Source organism: Neophocaena asiaeorientalis, unplaced genomic scaffold (genome assembly GCF_003031525.2).
Source record: "Neophocaena asiaeorientalis asiaeorientalis breed wild unplaced genomic scaffold, Neophocaena_asiaeorientalis_V1.1 scaffold325, whole genome shotgun sequence".
NCBI lineage: Eukaryota > Metazoa > Chordata > Mammalia > Artiodactyla > Phocoenidae > Neophocaena > Neophocaena asiaeorientalis.
This window is the reverse complement of record NW_020172742.1, coordinates 1825341-1845121: the sequence shown is the minus strand read 5'-3', so window position 1 is coordinate 1845121 and position 19781 is coordinate 1825341. Positions and strand designations below refer to the sequence as shown.

The 19781-nt window shown below is 37.5% G+C and overlaps 1 protein-coding gene across 16 annotated transcripts in view; it reads right to left on the bottom strand.

Annotated features, from left to right (window-relative positions):
- The window catches only part of SETD5 (SET domain containing 5), an 81544-nt gene that overhangs the window by 33055 nt on the left and 28708 nt on the right, over nt 1–19781 (bottom strand). For 4 of the 16 annotated variants that reach the window (XM_024740646.1, XM_024740654.1, XM_024740649.1 and 1 more), the window contains exons 2-10: nt 14003–14062; nt 11093–11279; nt 10054–10278; nt 6477–6669; nt 6089–6194; nt 5554–5762; nt 5156–5214; nt 4435–4613; nt 3460–3498 (exon numbers count right to left, since the gene is read on the bottom strand). In XM_024740646.1, the coding sequence (XP_024596414.1) occupies nt 3460–3498; nt 4435–4613; nt 5156–5214; nt 5554–5762; nt 6089–6194; nt 6477–6568 (684 nt within the window). In that variant the 5' untranslated portion in view covers nt 6569–6669; nt 10054–10278; nt 11093–11279; nt 14003–14062. Of the gene's footprint in view, nt 1–3459; nt 3499–4434; nt 4614–5155; nt 5215–5408; nt 5450–5553; nt 5763–6088; nt 6195–6476; nt 6670–10053; nt 10279–10432; nt 11013–11092; nt 11280–14002; nt 14063–19781 lie in introns of those variants that run through there. The other 12 variants (XM_024740653.1, XM_024740658.1, XM_024740655.1 and 9 more) reach the window with 11 other exon arrangements.

Here is a 19781-nt window from a genome sequence, read left to right as displayed (position 1 = left end):
TGAATATCCAGAGAAGATTAGTTTTCACTTGGCAGTTGGTATGCCATAAGAGTAATGGCCTGGGAGTCAGGATCTGGCTTCTATCATGGTTTCATTACCAGTGAGCTGTGAGGTTCAGCTTCCTCATTTATAAAGTGAGAAATTAATCTGGATTGCAATTCCATCCCATCACTGTCATTTTATGACCATTTTTAAGTCATAAAAATCAAACTTATCAGAAGAATGACATCAAGTTCATAAGAAAATCTTCATAAAAATGAACAATACAGACACCTTAAAATATCCATATTGCTTAAATTTCAATACTTATCAAACAACAGTGTGCCATCTCAAATTGGTAGTTTTACTAGCATCCAGGAGAATGTTTCTGTGCGACTTATTATTTTTAATATACAATTAATACATGTTCATTCTAAAAATACATGTGAACCAAATAAACAAATAAGTAACTCATACTCTTGCCTCCCATAGAAAAAGCTATCATTTGGAGTATATCTTTCTAGCACTCTACTTTTGACATTTTAAAACAGCCACCCTCTGTAGAGGTGAGGTGGGTGGAGGGGCGTGGGTAGGGGCAGTGTAGGAAATGCTGAGAGATACTGTGCTATACCTCTTTCGGAAAACCGCTGCCCTCTATGACAACACAGTACTGAGGAAAGATTATTACATCTCACCAACATCATCCTAAACAGTTTTATATGTGCTTGTGCTATAGAGACACAGCTGAACTCTGATACATGTTCTCCTCCATTGTGTTCAGGACTTAAGGTGTCGTCAGAAAACAAAACAAACGTGTGATGATGTCACACTAGTGACAGCTAGAAGGAAAAGACACTATAGTACCAAAGCTACCTGCAAATCCATGTCGACTCTAAACTTGCAAAAACAGGTATGAAAAAATTAAATATAGTTTCCACAAATGACAGAGAAAACATTTATACCCATTATAACAATTACTTTCTTTCACTTCTGTGTCACTAGTTTTGATTGACTATTGTCTACCATCCTTCCCCCAAGGAACAGGGAAATCAAAGGAAAAAGTTAACACCACTGTTTTCCACATTTGTCACTAGAGTCCAAAAGAATGAACAATAAACAAGGGATGTAACAAACACCTAAAGCTAACACACTGAGAACAGACTATCACCAGCTTGAGGTGTAAGTAGCAGCTGAGCAACAGAAAAGTACAAAAGCTGAGGCTTAAGGGTGTTTATAAGACTGGGGATTAGGGGTGCCCAAATAGTATTCCCAGGTGTAAGCACCCAGCAGTGATCACTGAACTTATAACTTGTTAAACAATGTATACTGGAAGCCTCTGCCATAGTTTTAGCTACTGCTCACTAATATAACTGTATACTCTGCTATCCCATTCTTCCAGGTACTGGAGACCCCATCTCAGTGGGTTTAGAGCGGTGGTTCTCAACCAGAGGGGGTTTTGCCACCAAGGAGACATTTAGTAATACCTGAAGTCATTTCTGATTAATACACCTGGGTGTGTGTGTTACTGGCACCCAGCAGGTAAATGCTAGGGATGCTGCTACACAGCTGACTGTAATGCGAAAGACAGCCCTGATCCCTACAAAGAATTATTTGGTTCAAATGTCAACAGTGTCGAGGTTGAGAAACCCTGGTTTAGAGCAGTCTCCAGTAGGGAAATTCAACTTTGGGGTTAAAAAGCCAAATGATAGGTTCTTCTCATTCTTAAGGTATTGTTCCCACTCAGATGTTTGGTGTAGTTCTTACTAACAATTAATTCTGAGTACAAAATTTATAACTCAATTTAGAATTCTGATATGAGAATCAAAATAAACCAACTAGTACTATTTTTTTTTTGGGGGGGCCTACTCTTCATTGCCGTGTGCGGGCCTCTCATTGCGGTGGCCTCTCTCGTCTTGGAGCACCGGCTCTAGGTGCGCGGGCTCTAGAGCGCAGGCTCAGTAGTTGTGGTGCACGGGCCTAGCTGCTCTGCAGCACGTGGGATCTTCCTGAACTAGGGCTCAAACCCGTGTCCCCTGCATTGGCAGGCGGATTCCTAACCACTGCGCCACCAGGGAAGCCCCAGTACTTTTTAGTTACCTAAATTTTAACATGCTTATGGGGCTATCTGTCAACATCTCAAAACTGCAAGCAATATTTGGGGTTTACATGTAGTTTTCTGGGAGAGCCAATCAACTGCTTTCAAACCTCTGGAAGCAAGTTACAATAGTTAGCTGATAAAAGAGAAAAGGACTTAACACCTGGGATCAGGGGCTACGTCTGCCCCTTAAATCTACTGAAGGTCCCCTCTAAGCAACTGTCTCCTTGCAGGAGATAGATCTAACAAGGAAACAGTAATTGTGTTCCAAGACATCCCAGGATGCTGATGGTCTTGGGCTCTTAAGTCCTCTCCCATCTCTTTTACAGATATGTACAAATCTGTTTATGGGTATATGCAAGGTGAGGCCTTCTAATTTTATATAAAGTGCTACCTGAGATCTTTCTAACATGAGTCATATTGGTGTTCCATATGTGTATGTGTGTGTGTGTGTGTGTGTGTGTGTGTGTGTGTGTGCGCACATAAATCCTAAGAAAGCCTCTCCTCACTAACAAGAGTTTAATGTTTACCACAGAACAGTCAACAGGAAAGATCCTGCTTTTATATCAGTTACACATTTAGGCTTAAGTATACTTATGGAATTACACTCAACCTTAATTCTAATTAAATGCTTTGAAGCCATTAAGTAATGGTTTGGGAGGTATGCTGTCTTTCTATATACACACATAGGTAAAGGAAGATACCAGACAGTATATTCAAATCTCCTTTGGGCAAACTCTTTCCTTATCACCTAGTAACTGAAAGTCCCTTTAAACCATTGTACATAATTTCTCTATTCTCCAACCACTACCCGAAATCATGCCTCATAAGCTCTTTTATTTGATAACTGAAGAAAAGAAGCACACCAGCATCACCCGAGTCTTCTGTACCAAACAGATATGCCAGGAGAAAACAGCTCAAAAGTAAGTAATTCCAGTAAGAATAATTCTTATCAAAACTACTACCTTCCTACTGATGAAATTTATCCTTCCAACTGGTGATTAAAGTCTACAGGGTGCTAGGGTGGGTGCACAAGAGATGCTCTATCACCAGAAAATCCTCACTCCCGAGGTGGAGGCCAATCACAATGATGGAAAACATCAGCCTCATTTTGTCTGGCAAAATGTCACTTACCCCCACCCCGAGAGAAGCAGCTAATGAAAAACCAATAAATGAAGGCTAATTACAGAAAGGGAAAATATTTCAGAAAACGGTCAAGAAAATCTACTTTGGAGAAAGGCTCTATGAAAACTGAATGGCAACAATTACAAACTAACGAAAAGCAGGGTCCAAGATTCCCAGACCATCAATGTCAGGAAAGAAGCTGACCAAAATGCAAGATCACAGTGAAGTAAAACACAGCATCAGGGAAGAATACCCCTTACCTTCATCCGCAAGGACTTCCGGGATCCCTCTCGAAATGCCTATCCCAAAGAGGAAAACAAGTAGAACAAAACAAAACTTGGTACCAAGAATGACAGTTATACCTATCTGAGACTAAAACTAAGGCAAGAACTAGTGTTCTAGTCTGTCCCCTTTACCCTAGGTAACAAATACAATGGAATTCCCCACACTATTATCAAGAATAGGGGTAGCACATGGCCAGTGAACTCTGAGGCTAATTCCAATACTTTCCATTGCAGAATTAGGTAATAAACAGGGAAGAGCATGCATCACTTAAATCCTATATGCACCCCTGACACTAAAAGAAAATGTAAATAAAAATGTTAAGTAAGGCTGCAGATTTACCAGTTTTGAAATTAAGAAGGAAACAAAGACCAATCCCCTTAACAAGGGGTGGGCAAGTCACCTAGGAGCAACAAAGTTGCCGTGATGGGGAAGAAAGAACACAAAACAGAAGAGATTTCTTCTGGAGACTTTTTAGTTGAGAATACAGGAAAGTGACCACAACACTGAGGAAGCCTAGACCATTCAAGAGATGTTTCCTGAATTTTTTGTAACAAGGGAAAAACAATCAACCAACGACATGAAGTGGGCATGTACCAGGACAAGAATTTCAGACTGGGTTTTGGGATTGAGGAGGTGGGAGATACTGTAAGGACAGTGGAAGCCTAGACTGGAGGCTGCGGCACACATGGGCTTGTGCCAGGTGGGGCTGGGATTTCATACCTGGGATGGGGGCTGGAGCAAAAGAAACTCTGTGCCAGTTGTGATGATATGGAATAAGAGAGGTTGATGTACATGTTCATAATACAAATTAGCTGATTTGTGCAAGAAGAGCAAAAGTGGCCCTTCAAACATCTGGATCAAATTTCTTAAAAGAATTCTGGTGCATTCTTCATCCAAAATTTGGGCTATTTCAGACACATTTCTATTTGAGATAGCTTTACCCTTCATACCTTGATTTTCTTCGTCTTTGGTGCTGCACGACCCTTTTCTGGACTCTTTTTCCGCTTCTTGGGTTTGGTTCTTCTAACAGTTAAGGTGATGCTTGTAGGTGTGTGCTGTGTTGCTGTATACAACACAGTGGAAGGAGAAAGCTCCTCATCCCAGCTTTCTGTTGCACTGCTATCCCCACCTGAAAAAAGGTTATTTCATAGTTCATGTTGTACAAAAAGCCTCATAAATACATTAAAAGCAGCTTATTCCTTTCGATCTAGCCCATACCCAGTAAGTTATTACTTCTACTATTAACTCTATTATCTGTGGAACATATACCTACGTTCCATATAGAAACAAGATTCTTTCTGCATCATTGGCATTAAGCACAGAAACCCTGTTCTATATCATGTATTTCTACCCTTGAATTCAGTCCCCAAGCTCCACTGCCTCAATGTATATGTAACATAGAAAAGGATGTGTGTGTGTGTGCATGTGCACACGTGTGCGTGCCCGTGCATGCTCACAAGGAATAATTTGATTACTACAGGGCTAACATTGTTGACTCTGGATACAATTAATTCACAACAATAGAATTACAATGGTCTTGAGAGGACTTCAATCACTGTCCATGAAAAGAGCTGGGGACCATGGGAACTTACAAGAGGGGTTCTTGGGATGAATATTAAAACCACAAAATAGTATATGTCAAAATATGGTCCTAACCCATCTTTGGCTCACCTGATATGTTGTCCTGCTTCCGCCGATGAAGTCTAATAACCTTCCCCCTGCTCATTCCCCTAAAGAGGGAAAATAAACTTAAAGTAGTCCTTCCAACAGCATGCAGCGCATCATCAACACACATGGGAGAAGTATCTCTGCATATACTACCCCCTTCCTCCCACCTACCAAATGTTTCCAGGACATTAAATTTCATATCAAATTCAATAGCTTTAACATCAATCTCTCATTCCTTGTTGTCAGCAATTCTCACCTAGTGCAGAGAATTCGAGCCAAGGAGCACTAAGGAATCATCTACATTAACAAACACAAGAAAGAATACTTTGAGCTTTTCCCTACTAATAAGAAACCCTAATCCCAGCAACCCAGGGCTGGATTTAGATGGAACACGATCTTACCTGCACTTGTCACAGTTGAGAAGGAAGCCATCCTGAGAAAGACCACAAGGACACCAGGTAGGAACAGTCTCTCCTTCAGAGTTCGGGCTGTCTCCACAGCGTTCCTCTACGGGCGACGGCAGGCCATTCAGGTCAGAACGGGGGATGATCGTCTGGACAGGGGGAGAAGCAGGAGGTGTCGGAGGAGGAGGGGCTCCGTAATTATGATCCTGAAAATAAGATTTTTTAAATCAACAGTGTCCAAACACTGGCCCCTCTCTCCCCTAAAGTATGGTACATATGGAAAGAAAGAAGAAAGTAGTACCCTTCGTTTTTTGGCTTCAACCAGGAAAGTGATAAAACAAAATGCCAAGGTCAACTGGGACATAAAAACAAGAACAATGATGCAGGGCTAGACGTCCGCTGGAGGCAGGGAAGTGCAAAAGGGGCAACTTCGTCATGCTGCATATAAACATTTCAAGAAAGTCACAATGTATAAGAATGGATTACACTCCAGGAAGATCACTGCTCTGGAGAGAAACAAATGCATACTCACAGCATAAGGCAGTCCTCGACACCCATGTCTCTGAGTGGTCCCATAATTATGAGTGGAATACACGCTCTTCTCATTAACTGCTGGACTAGCCTCCACAGATTCAGGGCTGCACAAAGGCGAAAAGCAACGCATGATAGCATAACACCTAATCTTCCCTTAAACTAAGACTTAACTTCCCATTCTAACCCCTCCTCTTTCCACAACCACCAGCCACTAGAATAAGAGAAAGAACTCAGTGAAACAATCTGATTAACATAACTAAGCCTATAAATAACAGTAGGAGTGTCATTAAATGTGGATTTGTGTGTAACATGAAGCCAGTACAGGCAGATGTCTCAAAGCAGGCACCTGGGATACAAGGTGTCCCTAATGACAAACACAAACGTACCAGCTGAGCAGGGAGTTTCCCCTAGAGAAGCCACTCTGGGCTGGTTTAGACTCAGAACTATTCTTCTTAATTGGATCTCTTAATACTTCCATGAAACCTCACATGACATTTGCAGTGAGTGAGATGATGAAAGTGCCTTCTGCACTGCCCCAGGGACCAGGCCCTCTTCCATTCACTACCAAGACAGGATACCCTGAAGAAAGTACAGGTAAAAACAATGGCATCTTATATTTATCATACCTCTCATCTTGATGAACCCCCAAACACCTTCCAAATATTAGAGTAATAATTTCTCATCTACCAATGACATGCAAGCATATCAAGGACACAATTATTTAATAGCTGCATGATAATACCATAGAACTTCAAACTATTCAAAACTGTACTCAGAAGTTTAGTCTAACGACAAATAACAACAGTAGTATTGGCTACCATTTTGAATTGCCCATTATTTGCAAGGTGCTTTATATGTATTAATTCATTTACTCTGCCACTACTAAACATGATAAACAGCACCCCATCTTTACAGAACATGAAGTTGAGGTGGTGAGATTATATGACTTCACCAAGGTTACCCACTGACAGAGCCAGGATTTGAAACAATGTCTGACTCTAAAGTCTGTGCTCTTTCCACTATGCCTAATTGGTTTGGAAACCACGATAACTTTCTTCTTTTAAAGAAAATTACATAAGATCTTAAGTAACCAGGCTTAGTGAGAAGCTTGGTTGAGTATGTTTTTGTACCCTCACTGAGTGGAAAGTAAACTGTTCAAACACAATTTATTAAAATAAAATAATTATAAATGTGTTCAAATTTAGAAATTTAATGTAAGTCCTTACTTGATAATAAAAAGGCATAGGTGGCTAAGGACAAAATTCACGTTTTGGGGCAAAAAGAACTTTAACTCTGATTACTTAGGTACCTGGTTAGGTTTTGGAGAATACTGAAAGATAATTAACGAATGCAACTGTATGATTTGCAGAACTGAATAATGGGTTAGCCGTCATTTAAATTAACCAGCACTGAGATTCACAAATCAGAAACTCCAAAGACACACGTAACTCAGCCTTAGTGGTGGATCAAAGGGTCTTTTAGGGAATCGAATAATGAATATTGTTTGCTTCAAGTAATGTACATTTTTCCTGCTTAGAAATACACATAATATAGGACTCAGCAGGAATCAAGTGTGCAGTTCAATGTGGTGTAATGTCAGCTGAGAAGTGAGGGATAAAAGAAAATTCTGAGATATGTATCCAACTCACCCAGTTATTTGCTCCAAAACTGTAAGAAGGGATCTTATAAATAACAGCAAAGGTAATTTCTAGGTGAAGAAGAACTTTAGACACAGGAAAGTATTTTCTGTTAGTGAAGTGCATGCATTTTATTACTTAACAGTGTCTGCAAGATGGGAACTGGGTGGGGGTAGGGGAATACATCAAAAATGCAGGTCAGTATTCTTGAGAAATAGATGATCTGAACGTGGCTCACTGAGAGGCAATCAGCTCTGAGTATTAGGAAACAGGTGGGGTTTCTTAAATAAACCAAAGGCAAACAAGCATTAATAAGATGAAGGTAGAATTTAGTTTCTATGATGGACAGGTTAAGAGAAAGTAATAACTTTACATAACATTGTTAATTTACTAGATAAACAAGTATTTCAAAGAGCTGTACATATTTTATGTAAGAGATTTTGTACCACTGAACACATGGGGTGAAACATGATAGCTGTTTATTAGAAATGGAATTTGTTTTTTTTGGACGGGAAAAAGGAAAGTGGCATGAAATAAAAGATGGCCATGGAGATGGAGCTATGCCGGTTGTATCTTACCCATCTCCAAACTGGGTAAATATGAACATATGCACTTCATGTGCAAGTCTAGGGAATAAAAATAAAATGTATATTGTGTAGGTTAAAAGGCCATCCCACTGCACAATACTTTGTAGTCAAGCATAGCATTTAATATATTGCTATGCGTGCCAAATACTAAAATTTAAGCTCACATCTTTTGATGAGGAAACTTTGCAATTTCCATACTGGTTACTGATTAAATACATAGTTACATGCTGACAGGTAACTACAGGATTTCCTAGGATATTCCCTGACATACAGAAACATATATCAGCTCTTACCTATATTTTAAAATATCGATAAAAAATTTTGGAGTGTTACGATTGCATCTCTTTATTAGCGAATGATTTTATGCAAATGTAATTATAGCCTTTCTTCCCCTATGTTTGAACTTCTATGACAGCTAGGCACATACACAGAAGCCATGCTTACGAAAGATATACTCCATCAACTGTGTTCCAAGTATAATATGCAACCTGCTGTTATAACACTACCTCTTAGAAAATGTCTTTAATTCATTTATGGCAGGATTGTAAATTCAGAAAAGTCTTTGCTTCTATTGTTACATCTAGAGGTTTTCCTACAAATATACAAAAAAAACAAAAACAAAACATAATGCATACCATTGCCATCAGATTTAAAATCCCGTAAGGTAAGGTCTAGATCTTTTATTTAGTTGAGGATGTTGTCCTTAATACCAGGTTTAATCTTAGAGTGCCCAGAACAGTGGAATATGCATGACAGCGACATATGCACAGTGAAGCATTAACAAATATCATCAATAATTTAACAGAGTGGTATATAAGCTAATTGTTGACATTCTCTTGCTTTATAGGAATACTAAACGAAAAACTGTGTAATTAGCTAAGACCACAGTATCAGAAATCTGCCTGGAGATTATGGATGAAAATGTTTCAGGAAATAGAAACACTGCAGTCAAACTTTTAGGCCACAATCATTTTTTGATTCTGCAATTACTTCTGGACTCCCTAGCAACATTTATGGGCAGTTAGCTCTGTACTATGGGAAAAATCCCTGTTTTAAGAATAATAGCTTTAGGTCTTTTCTTTAGCTACTAACCCCAAACTCGTTGAGTTAATCTTTTCGTTGAAATTTCTGACAAATGTTAATGTTGTTTACATATACAGTCTGTCAGCCAATCCATATAGGAGGTTAGTGGTTGACTTTATACAAATTCATTAACACTACACAATTATCTATGAATGCAGGAAGATTTTTAAGTACTCTATTTGGGAAATAGTTGTAAAATTGGTAGTCTCGGCTATTGGCATAACTACATTGCTGTGGCATGCAAAAAAACAAAAACAAAAACAAAACAAAACAGGAAAAAAGGCCCTGGAAGTAACACAATCCACCCTTCCCTACCCCCCGACCCTCCATCTTCCTTTTTATATGGGAATAAGGCCAGAAACTGCTTTCAATTCTACACGACCCCGGAATATAATACACTGCTTCTTAGGGTAGCTTCATTTTAAGTCTTCCTCTTTAAGGAAGTCATGAAACAGTTAAATTATCCTAGGTGGCTTTGTGAAGAAACATACATGCTCTTTACTGATATTCTCAGTCTTAAGGAAGAAAACCACTATTATCAGGGATGCAGTTGAACCCAGAGTTCTGGTACAGCTTCTTTACTTTGCTGAAGGGGAAGGAATCCCCAGGGACTGTGAGAATGGCAAGAGAAACAGGGGAATTAGAGCAACACCCACCTCACTCAAGAAGTGGCTGTGGGATCAAGAGTCTGAACTGGACCTGAACATATTCAAAACACCAGGATTTTTCCAGCCCAGACCCTAATCCCTGGTACTGCCTGGAATAGACTTGGCTTCTGGGGGTGTGCTGCCCCCTAGGCCCCTTGGGTCTCTTTCGCTGGACTTTCACATCCTGGTGTAGTGCCACTTCGTCTTGAAAGGTAGGGGGCTTCCACTTCCTTTCTGTAAGCAAGGAAGATTGGGTACAAGGGAGGTAAAAGGACAAGAGGGGGGGAATCTGTGAGCAGGGGGAATCTTGGACAACTTAAAAGAGAAGGGATACAAAAGGCTAAAAAATTTTAAACTGTGAATATAAAGTTTTATAATGAAGGCCTACCTTCATTGCCATTTGGCATTTAAATTCTTCAAGAATTGAGAGTCTATTTTAGGGATTGGACTTTTCGACAAATTCTGAATTCCTAAAGCTGCTCTTAGCTGAAAAAAAAGTTTGGTACCACTGATTTTGAAGGTCCTCTTTCTAGGCAATGAATATTATAAAAACAGATGATACTAATTTCCACATTTTCTATCCCAAATATCAGAATGTCTAAGTAACCTGCCCATATAGCTGCAGCCCCTTTACTCTAGAACAATGAGAAGTACATAGGAAGAGGCCTTCAAGGAAAATCAGTTGGAGAGAACTCCTCCTTATCCTTCATTCATCAGATAATCATTAACTCTACAGAAGCAGGTAGTGACACTTACTTATTTCAATCTTCCTCACCCATCAAAACAAATGAAAACATAATCACTACCTTGAAAATTTAATTCTATTAATTATTTACTCAGAAATCCCGCCCCGCCAAATTCTTTTCCTCCCGCTTCTAATTCTCTTTTTCCTCCAGTTTCTATGGGGAAAAGGGAAAGGTCTAATGTCATTTACAATGGGCTAGGCTTGGGTTTAGAAAATACCACATTATTTATTATTAGATGCCCACAAGAAATTTGTCTCCACACAAACTGGTAATGTATCTGCTACCTAGGAAGCAGCACTTACTCTGATCCAGCAGCCATATCTGAGTAGGATGTATCTGGTGTGGTGACTCCCAGAGGGATTGCAATGCTCATGACGTCCAACACAGCAGAAAGTGGAAATCACGGGGTCCAATTATCAGAGACTGGCCACTCTGAGAGTGGGGGTGAGCTGCAGAGCCTCAACCAACATGTTATGGACATGAGGAATCCTAGAACAGAAAAGGAAAACATCTAGTAACCAGAAAGTTCTTTGAATTTATTGCAAATACTACTGAATATTTTTCTATTTTTTGAACAAAGCTTTTAAGGGATAAATATAAAACAAATACAAGGGATCAACATTGTATCGTGTTTACTATGTTCTACATTAATGTTCCACAAAGTGAGGTAGCAAAAGTTATGCTCACTTTTCATTTCTATTTTAATTTTTTTCTTTTCAGATAAAGGGAAAGTAACAGTCTGCTCACCAATGAGCACATTTCTCCCATTCCACAACTGCTTATCAAACAAAAATTTCTGACACCCTAGGACCTAACTAACAAGAAAGAGAACAGTTAAAAGAATTTACTAGTTTAATGTTATTCCTTCCAAATTAAATATGATGATAAAAGAAATCAATTTGCTTATATTTGACTGAATAGCTGTTTCTTATTGCCTTCTTTTGTCATGGAATACTCTTTTCCTTCTTTTAAACCTTTTTAATAACTATAATTTTGGGAGAAGATGTAGTTAGTAATGATATCTGTGAGATAATATCCACTGCTAGGTATGAATAAAAACATAAACCACAAAGTGTACAGTTTCATGATAAAAATAAGAAAATTTTGCATGGAAAAGCAGTGAGGATACCTTGAGTTGGTGACCACAGCCAGTGGAGTTTGGGAACAGAAAGAAACAAACTTGGTAGTGTAAAGAAACAAAAGTAGATTAAGTAGATTAAGAGATTTGGAGGTATGGTGCAAAGGGAAAAAGTGTACTTTGACTTTACATTAGTGATTTTATAGTTCTGTAAAAAAAAAAAAACATTAAAAGAATGGAACACAAAGCATTTTATGTGGGAGGAAAGAAAGTCAATGTGACTGTTAAGGCCCAGGTTAATACAGATTTTTGCAAAAAAACTACAAAAAGCAGTCATGACTGATATACTGATTCATGATAAGACAAGTAAGAGTAGAAAATGGTTATTTATACTAAAAAAATTAAATCAAATGAAAACTATACCATGTTAATTGAGTCAATACAGGGGATCAATGCAAATTTTAAAATGGTAGATGATCTCAGATGCTTGACTCTTATTTTGAAATATGAAGCAAATTAACACGGAAAAGAAAACCAATAGTGAACAGTGAATCAGGACAAGATTTTTAAGAACACGTAAAGATAATACTCTTCTGTACCATTATTTTACAATGCTAGAACAGCTATAAACTAAGCAGTCCTCCCTGGCACCTACACTTTGAAAGAGCTGGATCTCACTAATGGACCTAGGACTCTCCAAATCCGGGTGTGGCAATATACCCGTTCCCACTCAACTTGAGGTGACATGTTGGACTTGAGACTGAAATGAAAAGGGCAAATCTTCCTATGTATTGCTTCCTCACAGCTCATAAAACAAAAGTGACTAATACAACTTTCTGCCTTTGGGCCTATTTTACACATAAATGTTTCCTTTCCCTAACAAACCAAACAGAGGAGAGCAGTACATTCTCTAATCCTCTGGGAAATTGAAATAAAATCTACAAGTAACAGAAGAGAGAATACTTATCAAATAAGCCCAAAAGGGCATTTTTAAACATTGGAGATTGTTGGTTCCAACTCTTTCTCTATTTGGTATCACTGCATAATTCTCAAAAAAAAAAAAAAAAAAAAAAAAAAAAAAAAACAAAGCCCAGAGGCTACTTGGCTAAATAACCAGAACAGAGTCTAATAATGAGCATACTACTACCTTGACCAATACAGGAATCTGAATCATGTGTTATATTTCAGTAAAGAACCCCTCACTACCAATTACTCAACACCATTAAAAAATCCTCTGTCATAGCCATTACTGTTATATGCCCATAAAAAAATGTAGGTGTCTAGATAAAAGAAAACTTACAAAACTAAGCTGACAGTGGTTATTTTTCTGAGTCAAAAAAAGATACACTAAAAGGAAAAGATGGAAAAATCACTTCAGATAATGTCTCCTTAATAAATGAATAAGTGATTAATACATTCCTTAATGAAATCTCAACCCAGCTAATTTGGATAGTTGAAAAATAACTTTAAGAAAGATTAAGTAATTACTTTCATGAATTCTTCCATTTCCCTTTTGTGTAATTTTACATGACCCCTTCCACTCTTCTGATGAAGGCATTTTGGATTAGCTTGGTTATCCTGTTCCAAATAATACTCTTATAATATTGGGTAATAATACTCTTATAATATTGGGTGTTTTTAATTAAAAAAAAAAAGATAACATGCAAAATGTAGCTATTCAAATGTTAACTGAAGAACTTCTAACAGATTATCTATATGCAGTATTTTACTATAATTACCCTGGTTTTATAAGACAAGACAATAGGCTCCTACTACAGTTTACCAAGCTTAGTAGTTATAGCAGTTACTAATTTATCACATAGTTGGAGATATGTCCTAGAAAGAATTGATAAGAATTAAAATCTCTAGGTGGAACAGTTTCAAAGTATCTTTTACTTGTTAATTTGTCTCTCTCTCTCTCTTCCTACCGAAGTAAAAACTCAATGAGGACAAGGATTTTTGTATTTTATCCTCTGTTGTAGTTCCACAGCCTACAACAGCACCTGGCACGTAGAGGGTATTTGAGAGTATTTGCTGAATAAATTATGATCACTCATATCAAAATTATAGTTTTTAGCATTCATTGAAGTACAAAAATTAAAACAAATTAAAAGAATTTACTTGGCTCAGTCACCTTTTTATAGACCTCTGAATATGAAGTCCCCCAAAATTATCTGCCAGTAGTTCTGAAGACCTAGAAAAAGTTGAGAAGCAAATTAGTATAGAAAGAAATAACACAGATGGACACATGGAATAGAATTCTACAGAAATAATATTTTAACGGTAATTGTTCCATTTAGTACTGTATCTTTGTCCTTTAACCTTGTTATCTTATTTTCCTGTAAAGCCAGAACCTAAATAAAGGGTAGAAAAGGCAGTTGTCTATTTGAGTTAAGAAGTGATATATATTGTCTCTGGGTAATCCTTTTCTTTCCCTCAAATCAGAATTCTCTCCCATTTCCCAAAGGATTCCTTCTTTTTATCTCTCCTAGGAGGTGCTTTTCTCCTCCTCTGACCCATTCTTAAATTCGGAGGCTTTTCTTTAATCAAATGTCAGATTTATTCTCCAGTCAGACAGGGACCTACCATGATCTATTAGAGTTCATATTAGTCCTTTCTTCCCGCTACCCTCTTGTCCTACTACAGAAAGAGTGACAAGAGGGAATCCATTTGTGGTCAACTACACAATGGAAAGCATGTAGAAAACAGAGCTTTAATTAGCTTTCTACACTCCAAAAAGAAAAGGAAAATAGGTGCTGACATAGGACTTGGGGGGGGGGGAGTCAAATTTAACATTAGCCAGAAAGGAGTTTCAACATCTGAAATGTTATATCATATATGTGAAAAGAGCTGCGTGTGAGATTCCAGTTACCAAGCAGTAGAGAGTAAATGTTCTTTATGTTGCTATCTTATGGATTTCTAACTTTTTATTAAAGATTGGAAAATAAACTATTCTTTAGAAACAATTTTAAAAGAGCATACTCAGAACTGTAAAAATAAAAGGTATGAAGGTAACAGTAAATGGAAGGAAGATAAAAATTACACCAAGGAAGAAACAGACTCCTTTAGCAACAACAAATAAGAAAGAAAAACGGACAGGAGTAAAAAGAGAAATAAGTACATGAGTATACAGTAGGGGGAAAATGAATGCATCGGAATTTCAATTTCATTTCAGTTTAACTACAATCCATCAGACCCCCCAGGAACTGTAGTTAAGTTCTTGGACTCAGAAGCAGAACCAGCTTGACTCCCAGTACTGAGTACTCTTTTGAGAAGTCACCATTTACATATAGTTTCTAAGGAAAAGGCTTTTAAGAACGTGCCAGAAATAGTTTATAATTACCCCAGTCTTTTAAATTGAATTCAGAAATGGTCAATAGTCTCTGTATCTGCCATTCTGACAGTCTCTTCTCTATATGACTTGCTGAAAGCACAAGACCCATGTGATCTGTCAGGTCACTCTCAGAGAAAACAGACAAAAAGTGTTTTAAGAACAACTCCAACAGAGATTTCAGAAAAAGAAATTGCATCAGCCAGGTGAGCCGGAAGCAGCTGGGAGACAAGAGTCCAATAAACAGCCAATCCGATGAAAGAAATTCAGAACAAGTCTGCTTCAGTAATCCTGTGAAGAGGACTGGCAGGAAGAGGAGTGCCGCTTCAGAAAAAGAACAGGCCTCATATGCTTCAGACAGTCTTTGTACTGTGGCTGTGGACCTTGGCCATTCTCCCAGAAATGATGCAATCCTGATGAACAAGATCTGCTGCCAGAGAAACAATTGTTAACAGCCTATGCAGACAGCAACTTAGCCAAGAAGCAATCTCTGATCAACTCTCTTCACAAACCACCAGAAAGTCAAATTTCTTCCTCAGTTTTGATCTCTGACAAAATATGTTAGTGAATATATATTTAGATATATACAAACATGGCATTTTCTCAAAATGTCCCTTTTAAGTTCCTGTGGCTTTATAATATCTATCCTCTATCATTACATTTGAAAGAAAACACTGAGATTATTTTTATTTTTATGAATTCTCATGCTAACAGCAAGGTATTTACATTGAAATTTTACACTTTTCTCCCCTTCTTATAAAAAAAAAAATGTTTGGGGATGTAGTGGATTCCCTAAGTTTTAAATTCACTCTGCAATCTAGGGCCCAATTATGAGATTTCAAAGTAAAGACAAATATGTACACTCACTAATTCAGGGCCAGAAAGGTATATTTTATAGACATTTTTGAAATTATGTGAAACTCAATATGTTAAAAATAGGCAGGTATTACAGAAAAAGAAAAAAACCTCTTCTTGCTTAGGCTGACACAAAAGGTAGGCTGAGTAATATCAGTTTGCAATGCCCACTTTTCTCAAGGGCAGTAATATTACTTCAGATCTTTTAAGAGGGTTAATGATTATTTTCATCCTATTAGCCACAACTTACTATTTTAGAATCTAAAACATCTTCCACCTAAAAATCCTCCCAAGGGGACTTCCCTGGTGGCGCAGTGGTTAAGACTCCATGCTCCCAATGCAGGGAGCCCGGGTTCGATCCCTGGTCAGGGAACTAGAAACCACACGCATGTGGCAACTAAGGAGCCCACATGCTGCAACTAAGACCTGGCGCAACCAAATAAATAAATAAATATTAAAAAAAAAAAAAGAAAAAATCCTCCCTAGACTCCTCATCTCCTAGGCCTGGTTTCTTTTTCAGAGCTTTGGTATCAGGTTGTTCACACAGTACTGTTATGAAATTATTAGGATTTTTTCCCACCTTGCATACTAAATAAAAGACTGTATACAAGAAACCTCATTTCTCTAAACTCCAACTAGCCAGATGCGACAATTAGCCAAATTTCTTCTTTTTGAAAGCAATAACCCTTAAACTGGGATTCACTAAAAAACATAAGCTTCTAAAATGTATTCTGAAATCAATATGTTCATCCCAATCTACTACCCCGATATTTAAACTATTAAAATAATAAAAAATCAACAGATATACAGAATAACTCTGAAGCAGTAAAAATTTTTAATAGGCCAATAAATGAATAAATTCAACACAATTAAGATGGAAAAAAAGTCAGAAAAATTTTCAATAAGGGTTAAAAGAAAATAACCACTAATTTTAAGATTCAACTTCTGAATCTACTGATTATTCAAAATTTTGTTATACATGTAAGTTGAGATTATTCTTAAATACTTCTATACTTAAATTTCCTACTTTTGAATGACTAAACAGTAAAAAGGGAAGACAGAGAGAATATTAGAAGACTTTTTTGTATGTTTATATCCTCAATTTTTAAACCACATAACACTTAAGAAAGCAGTAAATATATATGTACATTTAGCTACACAACCAACTTGCCTGAGAACTAATGTGGCAGCTGCATTATATGCTTATCTTCCATTTCCAACCTAAACTGAGATATTGAGGAAAAACACTGCCGTTGTACTGTTTAACATAAAGCTTTTTATCTTGGGAGGAGAAAATGTATGTTAGGAAAAAGTACTGTATTAGGAGTCAGGAAATTTGAGTTCTAGCCTACAACTTAATTAGTCTGGTGATCCCTGAAAAATCACTTTTTATAGATGAGACTTAAGTTCCTCAAAGTAAAATCTTCACTGGGTTTCCTCCTGCTCTAAATTTCTGTGAATCGTGACACTGACTCGGGCAATTCATGCAATGTCTCAAAAGTCTCAGTTTTCTCAGTGTACAGTAGAAAGAATAATACCTGTACTGCTGACATAGGTGCACATAGACTAGTGTTTGTAGCAAATAATAATTTAAGTGGCTCTCTGGAACTTTAAAATATATGTAAACAAAGAGGAGGTGCTACTAATAATCTGAATGTGGCTAAAAATTATTTTCACTCATCTTTAACAGTGTATATTTCAATTTTGCTAAAGTAAAATAAACCGTGTGAGAAAAGGATATGTAAGAAACATGCAAAAAAAGAAAAGTATAGGAGAGAGAAGTGATAAGCATTACAAGAAATAAATAAGAATTACTGGAAAATAAGAGATGTACTCTAAGAAAAGAGAAAGAGCTCAGAGATCTGGGGAAAAGTTCATGTACCTGGGGTAGTGTAAGTTATAAGTTAGGCTTACGATCTGAAGCAAGTTAATACAGGCAAAGGATCTAGAAATTCAGGGCTGAAGAGAAGAAAAGACAAACGTGTTGGGATAAACAATTAAGAGAGACTAAAGAAACATCATTATTTAGTAATTTAGAGCCAAGATAAAGTTTTCCTTTTCTCCTACCTCTTCTCCTTCAACACCTGTTTATCCCTTGGCTCCTTTGCCTAAATTTATACTCCCTCTAGGGGCTACTGGGCTTGGCACAATAAACTGATGTCTACAAAAGCTCTAAACTTACTAGAGTAGGAGGTAATTAAAACCCAATTAAAAAAAATCCTATTTCAGTCCACAGTAAGAATTTCTTTCCCCATGAAATACTTCAATAATGGCAATATTATACAGGCGAAGACATATTTCATTGTGCTTGGAAGGAAGGGGGTGAGTAACAGGATAAGAGTACGCTCTATAAATAACGAAACTAAATCTTAAATTATTTTAAGATGACAGTGAAGAAAAATATTTTATTTACAATTCATTTAACAATGATAAACAGATATTTACTGCTAAACTAACCAAGGATGCACAGACTCTTTCTGCCCTTAACAATAATCAGTTAGGAAAATTTTAGGTTTCTAAGTGTCAAATAAAGATGATACCCTCAATGAACTTCGATTTACCTCTTTAAAGAGCTATATTCTAAAGACTTTCTAAAGGTTTTGTCCTACTGTGTTTGAAGCCTCTGATCATGCTTTAGAGCCATGTTCCATACTAGATCGGAAAAGAACCTCTCCTACCTCTGTGTCTGCCTCCTCTAAATCCATACTTTTTTCATTTTCAAACCCTGAATGGGAACCATGTTTACTTACTCCAGACAAAGTGAGACATACATATTTATAAGGAATTGATATCTTTATATTTTCAGTAGTTTAGGCAAAATTTCTCCAGTTGATAAGAAATTTAGAGTTTTAAGTTCAGAGTCGAATTCATTATTCTATAAATGAAGAAACAGAGCTATAAAAGTATTAACTTATAAGAAGTCACACACACAGTAGTGGAGTTAAGAAGAAAATTAGGATTTTAATGTATAGGCTCTACTTATTAAAGTAATTACTACTAACTTTAAATAGCAATATTTGAATTAAAAGAAAAAAATATATATTTTTTGGCTGCTGAGCAGCTTGTGGGATCTTAGTTCCCCAACCAGGGATTGAACTTCGGCCCTCCACAGTGAGAGCGCAGAGTCCTAACCAATAGTCCACCAGGGAATTCCCTAAAAGAAATTTTTTAAAAATTAAGCACCAATTATTGTTGGTACTACGTTAGACAAACAAGTCCAGATTAACATTCCTGGCTCTCTTGGGATTTATATTACCTAGATTTGTCAGGGTTTTCTTCATTCAACAATCATGAAGTGAGTAACTACTCATGTAACTCTACTACGTATAAAAACGATCTTAAGTTTTATTTTAAAATGTTTCTCTTGGGACTTCCCTGGTGGCACAGTGGTTAAGAATCCGCCTGCCAACGCAGGGAACACAGGTTCGATCCCTCCTCTGGGAAGATCCCACATGCCGAGAGCAACTAAGCCCGTGCACCACAACTACTGAGCCTGTGCTCTAGAGCCTGCGAGCCACAACTACTGAGCCTGCGAGCCACAACTACTGAAGCCCACGCACCTAGAGCCCGTGCTCTGCAACAAGAGGAGCCACAATGAGAAGCCCATGCACCACAATGAAGAGTAGTCCCCACTCGCTGCAACTAGAGAAAGCCCACATGCAGCAACAAAGACCCAGTGCAGCCCCCGTTCCCCCCAAAATAATAAAGTTTCTCTTATCCAAGTAGA